This window comes from Ranitomeya variabilis, chromosome 3 (genome assembly GCF_051348905.1).
Source record: "Ranitomeya variabilis isolate aRanVar5 chromosome 3, aRanVar5.hap1, whole genome shotgun sequence".
Lineage (NCBI taxonomy): Eukaryota > Metazoa > Chordata > Amphibia > Anura > Dendrobatidae > Ranitomeya > Ranitomeya variabilis.
Window position 1 is genome coordinate 89209297 of NC_135234.1, and position 14516 is coordinate 89223812.

At 45.0% G+C, this 14516-nt stretch overlaps 1 protein-coding gene across 1 annotated transcript in view; it reads right to left on the reverse strand.

The window, feature by feature from the left end:
* Positions 1-291: 291 nt before the first annotated feature.
* The window catches only part of LRRC75A (leucine rich repeat containing 75A), a 444884-nt gene continuing 430659 nt past the window's right edge, over positions 292-14516 (reverse strand). The window contains exon 4 of the mRNA XM_077294372.1: positions 292-2761. Coding sequence (XP_077150487.1) covers positions 2242-2761 — 520 coding nt within the window. The 3' untranslated portion in view covers positions 292-2241. The remainder of the gene's footprint in view (positions 2762-14516) is intronic.

A 14516-nucleotide genomic window follows, 5' to 3' on the forward strand; every position in this document is an offset into this window, starting at 1 on the left:
GCAAAGTAATGCAGTGCGCAGGCACCGGGAAACGTCAGAGAGGCCCAGTGCCTGACAAAGAGCCGCAGCGTGAAGACAAGAGGACGTCATTGTAAGAAGATGGGAGGCCCCGGACCGGACCGCGACGCCCATCAGACCAGAACAGAACCGGGACCGCCCCTGGGTGAGTATAATCTAACCTCCTTTTTCTCATCTTTCAGGATACATCGGGGGCTTATCTACAGCATTACAGAATGCTGTAGATAAGCCCCTGATGCCGGTGGGCTTAGCTCACCTTCAATTTTGGGGGTGACAGGTTCCCTTTAATTTACTACATAGACCTGTGGTATTGTACTACATAGAGGATGGTAAGATCTATTACCAAACTGTTTGCACATACTAAAGAATAATGCTGCCTTGCTAGCACAATAACAGACCTCTTTCTATTTTTTCAGTGTGGAAAGAGAATCTTTTTTGGTCAAAGTCCCAAGTCTTCATTCAAAACTCATATGGGTTGGACATTAACTCAATAGTTACCGATTGATGTCAGATCTTTTCCTTCTGGATGTTAGAATTTGCATACATTTCAACAGGGATCATGACCTGCTTTGTAAGACCTCCTATACCACCTGTAGGTCTACACAGTCCTTGACTAGAGTTTTCATATTAACATAAAAAAGGTTTTCACAAAATCGCTATTTATAGTGTAGGCTATAGTTTTCTTATTGCCGGGAGTCCAACCCAAAGCGACCATAAAAAAGGGGATTCTGCAAAGCACCATCTTGAACGCAACATAGGAGTTCATGCTCAACCCCCAATCCATTCTTTGTCCTTGGCACTGCAGGAGAACACTGAGTGCAGCACTCGGCTATTTCCGGCCGTTCCAATGACAATCAATAGAGAAAGGCTTAGCCACTTAGCCATGCACACGTACGTTGAATCCAAGACAGGAGCCCTGTTCATAAGGTTCCGGAGTTCCATTCTTTGAATCACTTTGAGTCTCAGTGGCCAATCAGCACATGAATAGAGGATAACCTTCAATTTTGGGAAAACCCTTTTTAGTATCTATGAAAAAAATTAGAATTAATCTTTATGATCCATTTCCACAAATCATTGTTGATTTGTCAAAGTTTAAATATCCTGCTAATCAGTAGTACAATGCATCCACTTTTAGGTGTAAGAGAGCTAACATCTTTAAAAATGTTGGTCTGAGAGAGTTTCCTAGGCAAAAAGGTATGTAAATTAGTTCTCCTCCAGAAGAAAGAAAACTTTCTGAAACCTCTTTCTTCTGGAGAAGAGTTACCGTAATTTACATAGTTCATGCATTTCCAAATGATAGTTTCCAATTTCTTAAAGATGTATGAAAAGGTTTAGGTACTGAAAAATATTTTCTAGTTAAAGTTTTTCTCTGTTCTATCTAACTTTGTACTGTTAAAAACTACAAAAATACAACACGCAAAAAGTTTTCATACCTGTCTTAGCGCCTTTAAAATGTGAGGTATAGATTGGTCACATTAACCTTAATAATTGACAGTGAATTTTTTTTTCCCCATTGTTAAAATTATGGATTGATGAATGAAAAAGAGAATCCAAGAAGATAAATGTTCCCTGTTATGTTGGCACAGGTCCCTCAACATATCTGCCCTAAGTTCCTTAGGGCTGCCCTAAGACTAAACATGGAAAATCACGTGGACCATCATACAAGGATGTGATCAAACCAACTGTATCAATACTATCTCTTTGAAATCAGTGGCGATTTTCTTAGATTTCCTCGAAAGGCAAAGCTTCCAAAAAAGTTGAAGGTTTTTCAGTAACTCTATATCGTTCATTTGCAGATATCCATCGCACTGAATAGGACATTGTAGACTTATTACATCTAGTTGTTCATAAAATATGGCAATCATTTTAGAAAATAAATGCATAATAAATAACAAATTTGCTACATTCCTAAGAGTTTAACCAGAAATTTAGAACATGTTTGGATCTTGTTCCGGAAAAGCATGCTTTGGTTTCTATAAAATGGCTGAATGCAAGAGAGGTTTCAAATCGTGGACTCATAATTTGGCTAAATAATGTACCAATAATCATCAAAATTGCATTTCAGTGGTGTATAGTCAACATCTAAAGAACAGTCTTAATCTGAAGAATGGACAGTTTCCTTTCAACTGGTGGAGATGCTTACATTGACATCATTCAATAACATCTCCTCGTCTTAGTCTCGTTAATAAAATTCAAGGTCGTTAAACATTAGGAAGCATCTAGCTAACTTTGTCCCTGCACACTGTTCTCTTCTAAACCACTGACCACTTGCTCATCTTCAGTCTCCGTTGATGGGTCTTGATTTTCTAGGTCACTGAGCTGTCCCTCTCCAAATTCTAAAATAGTTGGCAAGTTCCCTTGTTTGGGGCATCGTTTCTTGAGACTAACTAAAAAAGGCTGTGGCAGGGAGAAGATGTCCACATTATTGCCAAGGTCGATCCATGTCATGTTGGGAAACTTTTTAAGGTCTTTCAAAGTTTCAGTAATCTCCCTCAGGATGGATTTTGTCAAACGGTTTCCATTGAGCGCCAGAGTTGTAAGATGTGGAAGGCCACTGAGGACAGGCAAAAGATGAAGGAACATTTCATCCGTGAGTTCAGTAAAACAGAGTTCCACATTCTCGACGTCTTCTGAATTGTGCTGAAGATAAAGCATCACACGGTCTAAGTCCTTCATGATTAGAGGAATCCCCAAAAGATCTAACGTGCCATCTTGAGGTCTTGCCGATAGAATTGCTTTTAAGCTGCAGATACAAGAAGAAATTAGGGTAAATTATTCACTATAGTTACTAACAATTACACAACTTGTGAAAACACCACTCAGGCATCTTTTTTCATTGCAGTACTGGAGGGATGCTACTAATGTAAGTTCCCTACCCCTAATCTTATGCTCACCAGCCGCTCTCTTCTTCTGCTATTGGCGCCGCTCTGGTCATCTTCAGCAGGTTGTGACCTCCCAGATCGCTCCAGTGTTTGCTGGGGGGAGCCAGAGATCACTTCTCAATGTAAGTCTATGGGAGTCAGAATGAGGCCAGAACGCGGCTCTCGAAGACTTACATTGAGAGCTGCTAACCGTTACCTCTGACTTACAGTCAAGCAGAAGTTGCGGTCACAAGGACTGGATCGGCACCGGGATAGCTGAAGACGGCGGCTCTTAAGTATACGGCTAGGGGCAGGGAACTCAGGTTTGTGTCACCACTTTGAAACTGAAAAAAGACGCCAGGGTGGTGCTTTAAAATAGTAGACAATTAAAACAGTTGCTGCTCATAAAATAATTAATAAAAAAAGTATAATGTTACAAAAGCATCTAGCTTCCCTAGAATCAGCGCCAATCTTTCCGACTTAAATTTCAATGGAGCTCATCTGCGATACTGTTAGTTTGGGCTCAAAGATTTCCTTAAGGCTAAGGCTGCGTGTCCACGTTCAGGATGGCCGGCGGTATCGCCGGAGCGTGAAGCCGCTCGGCGCTAAGCCCCGCCCCCTTCTGGGACGCGATGATGCCGGATGTGTTAACTGTACACATCCGGGATCATCGCACCCCTCCCATAGGGCCCTGTGTTATGCCTTGTGGGGACGCTGCGTCCCCGCAAGGTGTACGGACATGCTGCGATCTGAAAAGACGCGCAACATGTCCGGAGTCGCAGGCCCGCCGCGTGCGGGTTTCCACGCATAGTGGACACGGGATTTCAAAAAATCCCCTCCACTATGCTGGAACATCTGGACGCTGCGTGTTTGACGCTGCAGCTCTGCGCAGCGTCAAACAAGCAGCGGTTACTGACCGTGGACACATACCCTAAGGTTACACAACTGCATTTTCACTCATCTTAGAGAATTGGGCCAATTATGCAAATCACACCGTGATCAAACTCTGATCAGCGTCTGATCAGTGTGAGCATAATGCAATTCGATAATCTCAGATGAGAAGAATATAGAGAAAAACATCTTCTCTCATCTTCTCCATCTGTCAGTCCGTGTAAATCGGACTACACTCAGATGTCATCTGAGTGCAGTCTGATGGTTCCAACGTATTCATTAACTTGCATGGCCGAATATCAGATTAAACTTGGGCATGCAGCAATTTTCCCCCGAACCGACTCTATCCAAGGAAAATATTGAACATGTACTGTATATGGCCCTATAGAATAACATTGGTCCGAGTGCGATCCTATGCTTTCTCGGACCGAACATATGGTAATGTAATGAGCCCATAAAGGGTTTTCTTCTTTCCCTTGATACTCTCATTTTTATGAAACACAAAACAGTAGGAAGTACTGGGAAAAAAAGATAATATTGCACTCAAATAGCTATAACCTGCCACAATGGCGAAACAGACGTCGCTTAGAGTCCTTGCTCTATTGACTGGTGTCCTCCAGTATAATTACCAATACCAATGGCCACATACCACGGTGCAAAATTACTTTTGTCTGGTGATAAGATAAAAGTATGTCATCTTGTGCTGTAAAGTGAAGAGATGCTCCCCTAAAGGTACCTTCACACTGACCAACTTTCCAACGATAACGATAGTGATCCGTGACGTTGCAGCGTCCTGGATAGCGATATCGTTGTGTTTGACATGCAGCAGCGATCTGGATCCTGCTGTGATATCGTTGGTCGGAGCAGAAAGTCGAGAACTTTATTTGGTCGTCAGATCGGTCTGTATCGTTGTGTTTGACAGCAAAAGCAACGATGCCAGCAATGTTTTACAATGGTAACCAGGGTAAATATCGGGTTACTAAGTGCAGGGCCGCGCTTAGTAACCCGATATTTACCCTGGTTACCATTGTAAAAGTAAAAAAAAAAAACAGTACATACTCACCTTCTGATGTCTGTCACGTCCCCCGGCGTCCGCGCTGCTGCTCAGAGCTTCCTGCACTGAATGTGTCAGTGCCGGCCGTAAAGCAGAGCACAGCGGTGACGTCACCGCTCTGCTTTAGGGCCGGCGCTTACACAGTGCAGGGAAGCGGACGCCGGGGGACGCGACAGACACCGGAATGTAAGTATGTAGTGGTTTTTTTTTTTTTTTACATTTTTAACAGCTCTCCAGCGACCACACAACGACGAAACAGCGACGCTGCAGCGATCGGCATCGTTGTCTATATCGCTGCAGCGTCGCTTAATGTGACTGTTAGGCTACGTTCACATTAGCGTTCTGCGCCGCAGCGTCGCCGCATGCATCATGCGCCCCTATATTTAACATGGGGGCGCATGGACATGTGTTGCACTTGCGTTTTGTGACGCATGCGTCACTGTGGTGCATGCGTCAGGGCGCAGAGGACGCAGCAAGTTGCAGTTTTTTCTGTGCCCAAAACCATGCAAAAATGGACGCATGCGTCACAAAACGCTGCGTTGTGTATGCGTTTACATTTGCGTTGTGCGTTGCGTCGCCGACGCTGCGGCGCACAACGCAAATGTAAACGTAGCCTTAATGTGTAATGTTCTGAGTACACAAGCTCTATTACTGGAACAATGAGAGATATGACCTCGCGGGGGCATTACGTTACCTAACAGATGACATAGTCGCCTAATGGCTCCATCATTGTTATTTTCTTCTCTTTTATAGGAAAGAACGCAGAAATATTCCCGACTATTCTGAATATTAAAGTAATGGAGAAAACGTTGCTCTGGCCATACTCGTTATAAACCGTCATTAGTGTTTCCATTACTCTCCACAATGCTCTCTAGAAACAAAATGATATGGCTAAGTGCATAAAATAAGCAGAAGTCGTGTGTGAACACAGGAGGACATAATCCTGTTAAAGAAGAGCTAAGCTGAATTCATAGCAATGATAAAAAGGTTTAACCGTAAGGATATAACTGGAGAGACGAATACACCAGCTCAATCTCTAGGCTGCTGACATGGCACCTGCTGCCGTATGACTGATCCTCTTCACAAAGAGCCACAACAATTACTATGACAAAAAACATGTAAAGATGCAGTAAACATAGCTGAATTACACTTAGTTCACACACTAAACATGGCTGAATTACACTCAGCTCACACACTAAACATGGCTGAATTACACTCAGCTCACACACTAAACATGGCTGAATTACACTCAGCTCACACACTAAACATGGCTGAATTACACTCAGCTCACACACTAAACATGGCTGAATTGCACTCAGCTAACACACTAAACATGGCTGAATTACACTCAGCTCACACACTAAACATGGCTGAATTACACTCAGCTCACACACTAAACATGGCTGAATTACACTCAGCTCACACACTAAACATGGCTGAATTACACTCAGCTCACACACTAAACATGGCTGAATTACACTCAGCTCACACACTAAACATGGCTGAATTACACTCAGCTCACACACTAAACATGGCTGAATTACACTCAGCTCACACACTAAACATGGCTGAATTACACTCAGCTCACACACTAAACATGGCTGAATTACACTCAGCTCACACACTAAACATGGCTGAATTACACTCAGCTCACACACTAAACATGGCTGAATTACACTCAGCTCATACACTAAACATGGCTGAATTACACTCAGCTCACACACTAAACATGGCTGAATTACACTCAGCATACCTCCCAACCGTCCCGATTTCAGCGGGACAGTCCCGCTTTGGCACCGGGGTCCCGCTGTCCCGCTTCGGGCATTTAAAATCCCGAATTTGCGGCCGCCGGTGAAGCCCCGCCCACTTCCGGGACGTAGAGAGAGCCAGCCTGTTTTTTTTTTTTTTTTTTTATAAAAGCTGCCTCCTGACCGCCCGCGCAACACCCCCCCCCCCCTCCCGCCCCCTGTGCGGCGCTGCCACGCTGAAGGAGAGAGCCTGCAGCAATCAAGAAGAAAGGTCAGCGATTCACTACCTCTGGCTGTGTGTGCACGGAGCTCCGGCTTCTGCTCTTAGCTGCTATCCCGGCAGAGAAGGAGAGACGGGGGAGGTGCCGGGATAGTGCAGAGCTGTGAGCAGGAGACTGAAGACTTCAGCAGAGAGCTGCACATGGACATCAGCCGCCCCTGCATCACAGAGGAGATTGTGTGTGTGTGTGTGATGTGTGTGATGGCTGCGTGTGTGTGTGATGGCTGCGTGTGTGTGTGATGGCTGCGTGTGTGTGTGTGTGTGTGATGGCTGGGTGTGTGTGTGTGATGGCTGTGTGTGTGTGATGGCTGCGTGTGTGTGTGTGATGGCTGTGTGTGTGTGATGGCTGTGTGTGTGTGATGGCTGTGTGTGTGTGATGGCTGCGTGTGTGTGTGTGTGTGATGGCTGCGTGTGTGTGTGTGTGTGATGGCTGTGTGTGTGTGATGGCTGTGTGTGTGTGATGGCTGCGTGTGTGATGGCTGCGTGTGTGATGGCTGCGCGCGTGTGTGTGTGTGATGGCTGCGTGTGTGTGTGATGGCTGCGTGTGTGTGTGATGGCTGCGTGTGTGTGTGTGTGTGATGGCTGCGTGTGTATGTGTGATGGCTGCGTGTGTGTGTGATGGCTGCGTGTGTGATGCATTTGTGTCAAAGCTGCATGTGTTTGTGAGCTGCGTGCGTGTGTGAGCTGCGTGCGTGTGTGAGCTGCGTGCGTGTGTGAGCTGCGTGCGTGTGTGAGCTGCGTGCGTGTGAGCTGCGTGCCTGTGTGTGAGCTGCGTGCCTGTATGTCATTATACAGTATGGAGCATCATGTGTGGTCATTATACAGTATGGAGCATCATGTGCGGTCATTATACAGTATGGAGCATCATGTGCGGTCATTAGACAGTATGGAGCATCATGTGCGGCCATTATACAGTATGGAGCATCATGCGCGGTCATTATACATAAACAATGACCCAGGTCCAGAAACCATAATCATACATGTATCCTCGCAGGATCAATCAAGATCCTATTGGAAACAATGCCCTGAGATACTTCCTAACTAGATATCAACCACAAAGAATTGAAGTATAAACAACCTCATAACGAATGTAATTTAATCAAAAAAGTAAGTTTATTCAATAAAATACAGAAACAAACACTACAAATCCATAACACAAATAAAGAAAATAGTCTGCTACAGAGTGTTTAGAATATTGGGTGCAGGTGCACCAAAAGAACACGCTACGTGTCACAGCATGGAGAGGGAAAGAAAATAAGGGAATAGAGTCACATGAGTACCATAGCTGGATCAGACCTAATTTTAGTCCATATGACACTACCTTTCACAGAAGTGAACCACCACTGCATCAATCCTAGTAATAAACCAAAATAACAGTACAGTGACCAAATCTCCCAAATGCAGGAGGAACACTAAATCTCGCATTTCTTACCCTTCTCCCTCTCCATGATGCAGACACACGCCCCTACGCGCGTTTCGCCCACCGCTTCGTCTGGAGGCTAGCACGGTGTCTCTATCTTCAAATATCCTGTTTTTATACTCCTCCCCGCCACTAGATGACAGCGCATGTTACTGACGATTACGGGCGCCTAATGCCGCATCATCCCATGCGCCAATATGGCGGTGCGGGTCACCGGGAAATCCCGGATGACGTCACTGACCCGCACACGTCATTAGTAGGCGCCGGAGACGATGCCGCGGCCATTGCCCGTGTCAGGGACATGCGCATTAGTGGCAACAATCCTCCTGCAGTGCCTGATAATACCACCGCAGCGCATCAACATTCAGGTACCAGGATGTGTCCGCAAATCATTTATAAATAGTGATACGGTGCTCGCCCATAACGACGTATAAACTCAATAATAGAGTATCAGAACCCATTCTGCAGTACCATTGCACCTATATAAAAGAAATTAAATACCTAAAAACTTCATACTGCAATTCAATAGAATTAAAAGAAAAAGAAAAAGAAAAGTGAAAAGTGAAAAGAATATGTAGTGCTAACATTGTTATAATTATTATAAATAACATATACAGCATTATTATATATTATAAGCAGCCTAAAATACATAATAAGAACAGTGATCAAAAAATCTGACCAACATAATGAATCATAAGATCATACCACCCCCACATATAAATTTATATGAACCCATGATACAAATACAAGTAGTGTAAGTGAACATGATAAAGTGACGACGTGCAGATTTACGACTCCATCCATAGATACGGGGGAGAGGAAAGAAATGACGGACCACATCTCCCGGATCCACATCCTGAACACCTGAAATTCTTCTTTTTCTTCCGAGGAGTATATAAGTAACAATAGTTCTTAAATTATTATAGCACTAGGTTAATAAAAAGAAAAAACAACAAAAAAACAAATTAAAACCAGGATAAAACATAATAGTACTGTGAATTACAAGATCCAGAGACGACCCATTATTACAGGAATGGTGAGAAATTTAGTTGCTCATTAAGTCCAAAAGGGACCATTGTATTTAGATTCACTATCCATCTGCATTCCTTTTGCATGAGGATCCTTACAGCATCCCCCCCTCTACTCCCCATATGTACACAATCGATTCCCCAGACCTTCAATTCTTTAGAATTGCATTTGTGTTTTAATTTGAAGTGTCTGGGGATTGTTTTCAAGGAATCCACGTCGTCCACCTCACGGGCGGCCTCAATATCTCTCACGTGTTCACGAGTTCTAACTCGCAATTCACGTGATGTAAGTCCAATATATATCAGGCCACAACTACACATGGCGTAATATTCTCACCCACAACTTTTTCACATTCAAGGACCGGTTCTTCTTGCAAAAACGGGGGACCGCGATGGGGGCGGCTTGTGCGCCCTCCTATGCAAACCTCTTTCTCGGTTTTTGGGAGAGGGGTTTGTTTGTGGATGGCGCACGGGCCGTCCCCCAAGTCCTTGGGTGGTTTCGATTTATTGATGACATCCTGTTTATATGGCAAGGATCTGCCGTAGAGTTGGAAACATTCATGGTGGGTCTGAATCGCAACGAATCCAACATTAGACTCACCTATACCTATGATCAAACAAAGGTTTCTTTTCTTGACGTGGAGCTTAGAGTGCAGGAGGATGGGTCGATACATACAGATATGTATCGTAAAGAAACATCAGTCAATGCTTTATTACATGCATCGTCCGCACATATGAGCTCCACAATCAATGCTATCCCAACCGGACAATTCCTCCGGGCTCGTAGAATCTGCACCTCGGATGCGTTGTTTGAGGGACAGGCCATTGATCTTGGGCAGAGGTTTAGGGATCGTGGGTACAGCAACAGGTGCATCAAAAAGGGTTACACAAGGGCAAGAAACACCAGAAGAACTGATCTTTTGGCCCCACAGAAGGGGAGTACAGAGAAGAAAAAAGGTGGAAAGGCAGTGGTACGTTTTATCTCCACTTATAACCAACAATGGGATCTCATGAGAGATATTTTGAAAAAATACTGGCCAGTTTTATTAACTGACCCGACCCTGAAGCAACAACTGACTCCAGTACCCCTTATGACAGCCAGGAGAGGTCGGAATTTAAGGGATATTCTTGTGTCGAGCCACTACATCTCTAAACCCACTCCTCTGTTTGGTAATAGAGGAAGGAGAAAGGGCTTCTTTCCATGTGGTAGGTGTTTAGCGTGCAAAAACCATACAAGGTCCACGTCCTTCACCTCATCGAGCGGCCTAAAGACATTTGAAATAAGAGAATACATCACGTGCACGACGACGCATGTCGTATATTACGCCATGTGTAGTTGTATGGAGCATCATGTGTGGCCATTATACAGTATGGAGCATCATGAGCGGCCATTATACAGTATGGAGCATCATGTGCGGCCATTATACAGTATGGAGCATCATGTGCGGCCATTATACAGTATGGAGCATCATGTGCGGTCATTATACAGTCTGGAGCATCATGTGCGGTCATTATACAGTATGGAGCATCATGTGTGGCCATTATACAGTATGGAGCATCATGTGCGGCCATTATACAGTATGGAGCATCATGTGCGGCCATTATACAGTATGGAGCATCATGTGCGGCCATTATACAGTATGGAGCATCATGTGCGGCCATTATACAGTATGGAGCATCATGTGCGGTCATTATACAGTCTGGAGCATCATGTGCGGTCATTATACAGTCTGGAGCATCATGTGCGGTCATTATACAGTCTGGAGCATCATGTGCGGTCATTATACAGTATGGAGCATCACGTGCGGTCATACAGTATGGAGCATCATGTGCGGTCATTATACACTATGGAGCATCATGTGCGGTCATACACTATGGAGCATCATGTGTGTTCATTATACAGTATGGAGCATCATGTGCGGTCATTATACAGTCTGGAGCATCATGTGCGGTCATTATACACTATGGAGCATCATGTGCGGTCATACAGTATGGAGCATCATGTGTGTTCATTATACAGTATGGAGCGTCATGTGTGTTCATTATATATTATGGAGCGTCATGTGTGGTCATTATATATTATGGAGCGTCATGTGTGGTCATCGTACAGTATGGAGCATCATGTGTGGCCATTATACAGTATGGGGCACTGTGTGGCCATATTTTTTTGTTTATAATTATTGTATATGAAACAGTGTGATCGGCAGTGCTAAATGGGTGTGGTTGGGATGTGGATATGGGTGTGACTAATTATGAATGGGTGTGGTCAGAGGCGTGGCCTAAAATTTGCCTCAGCTCACACACTAAACATGGCTGAATTCAGGGCCGGACTGGGACTAAAATTCAGCCCTGGCATTTGAAGTTACACAGGCCCACTTGTCGCATGGTGATTATATAATATATTTGTGCACTCGTATGTCATAAGTTGTGAGGTGCGTTTAACAAGACTATATAACATACAGTACCAGATTGTCCAGTACTACAGCTCAGTCTTATTTATTGCTCCAAGGCCTCAGTCACATGAGCGTATAACATGGCTAAGTGCTATGTGATAAAACATCGTATAGCACTCGGCCCAGTGTTATCCTTTGGTACAGCTCAGATCTGCGATTATTTTCACATGTCGATTCGGCATGAGAGAACAATCGCGGCATGCTGCGATAGGCAGCGACACTCGGCTCACTCGCACCCACACAAGTCTATGGGTGCATGTGAAACATCAGACTGCATTTGGATGTCATCCCAGTGCAGTCCGATTTATGCAGAGAAAGGTAATGGAGGAGATGGAGAAATTACTTTCTCCCTCTCCTCCGCAGCTGTGCTATGATTCTCCCACGTGAGAGGATCGGAGCACAGAGCATGACACTCACATCACCTTGCAGCAGCTGGAGCCGAGGGTCATTGGCATATCGCATCCTATGCTCTTGTATCTGATGTTATATGCTTAGTGTGGTTCCAGCCTTAGTTGCAGTACCAAGGAAAGTTGCTACTTTACACACAGAGCGGGGTCTCGTAGACAATGAAGATGATGCTGCGCTCTCCATAGTGCTATGGTCTGGTCCAAAGTGACCACATTAGCTATATTTTGCTTCTATGGGAAAAATATGCACAGAAAATTTAGCATATCTGCAAGAAAAATGAACATGTTGGGAATTTGAAGCAAGCACTGCAGGTCAGTTTACACTGCATAAAAAATCCCAGTGGGCAGAAGATTTTATATGGTAAATCCCATCCACTTGATGAACTGTAAGATGCTGCCATTTTGATGCACCAAAAATATGTAGCGCCAAAAACAACCAAAATCTGAGAAGCCGGCAGCGTTTTGGACACAGCGGACATGTGCTGCGTCCAAAGTGCTGCCTAAGGCTATGTGCACAAGTTGCAGATTTCTGTGCAGATTTTTCAGCTCAGTTTCTGAAAAATCCACAGGTAAAACGCACTGCATTTTACCTGCGGATTACCCACGGATTTACAGCGGATTTCTAGTGTGTTTGTGCAGATTTCACCTGCGTTTTACACCTGCGGATTCCTATAAAGGAACATAGATGTAAACCGCTGTGGAATCCACACAAAGAATTGACATGTTGCAGAAAATACAACGTAGCGTTTTCCGCGCTGTATTTTCCGCAGCATGTGCACTGCAGATTTGGTTTTCCATAGGTTTACATGGTACTGTACAACGCATGGAAAACTGCTGCAGATCCACAGCGTCCAATCCCTTGCAGATCCGCATGCAAATCCGCAATGTGTGCACATACCCTAATACTGAACATCTATACATACACTTAAAGTGAACCTGACTGCTGATACGTGCTGTGTGACCCATGGGCAGCACATATCCGGTATTGGCTGTACGATCTAAGCCAGATATGTTTGTCTCCGAAACGCTGCGGCATCACAGAGAAAAACATGTCTGACTTCTCCCCTTCGGCTGCCAATGACTGGTGTGTCTCTGTACTCGCACACAGGAAGAAACTTGTCCCTCAGTGGGAGCGGATGGGGAGAAGCCACCAGGGACCCGCCTGTCTGACTAGTCACCCATGTGGCCGTGGTTCTCGGCGGCTTTTAAAGTGTTTTTTCCCTGAAACAGCAGCAGCATTTCAGAGTCAACCATACCTTTCTGGAATTATACAGCCACTGTCTGATACATGCGACCTGTGGAACGAGCAGCATGTATCAGCCATCAGATTCCCTTTAAGATCCCATAGGTGACATTTATGTCACATGATTGACTATTATCCTTATCCCTTTGAGAACTATAACTCCCAGCATGTACAGAAGCTCCTATGGCATGCTGGGAGTTCTAGTTCACCACAGGAGTGATTTTCTTTTGAGTTAGGGTATGTTCCCACGGTCAGTAAATGCTGTGGATTGGACACTGTGTACAGCCGCAGCGTCCAATCCGCAGTGTAAAGATGTTACAGCATAATGGGGATGGGATTTTATGAAATCCCATCTCCACTATGCATGCAGGGACACCCGCAGCTTCCCTGCGTATACGCACATGCGGTGTGTCTGTCTAGACCGCAGCATGTCTATTTATCTGGCGGAGACGCTCCGTCTCTGTCAGATAAATATCACATTCCAATGTTTAGAATGAGGTGATTCCGCATGGTTCAATGAACACATGTGGAATCACCGCACGAACAAAAGCCGGCAGTGCTTGCAACAGAGCGGTAATGTGCTGCGTCCAAAGCGCTGCCAATACTGACCGTGGGAACATACCCTTAGGCCAGGTTCACATTGCGTTAACAGCAGCCCGTTCACCACATGCGTCAACGGGCTGCTGTTAACGCAAGTACCAATATGTTGTTGCGCTAGCGCAGATAGAGCTAACAGATGCTCTATCTGCGCTAGCAGTGACGGACCCGGAAACGCTGCAGCCTGCGTCCCAGGGTCCGTCAGTCAATGACGGCACATCACTAGCGCACGCCCATTGTGGATGTGCGCTAGCAATGCGTCCGACATAGGAATTAATGGCGGCGTTAAAGGACTATGCTACACCGGGTTATGCTGCTGTGTAACGTAGTCCGTTTAACGGACGCCCATAACGAAGTGTGAACCCAGCCTTAGTGGCATTGGAGCAGAGTGGACACAGCATTTTTTTTTTCTTTCTTAATTCTATGCTTGCCTTTTAGCAGCTTCTTTTTTCCTAGGTACAACTCCGGGGCTTCTGCTCAGGACACTCACGTTAAGGTTATCAGACAGCAGCTCCT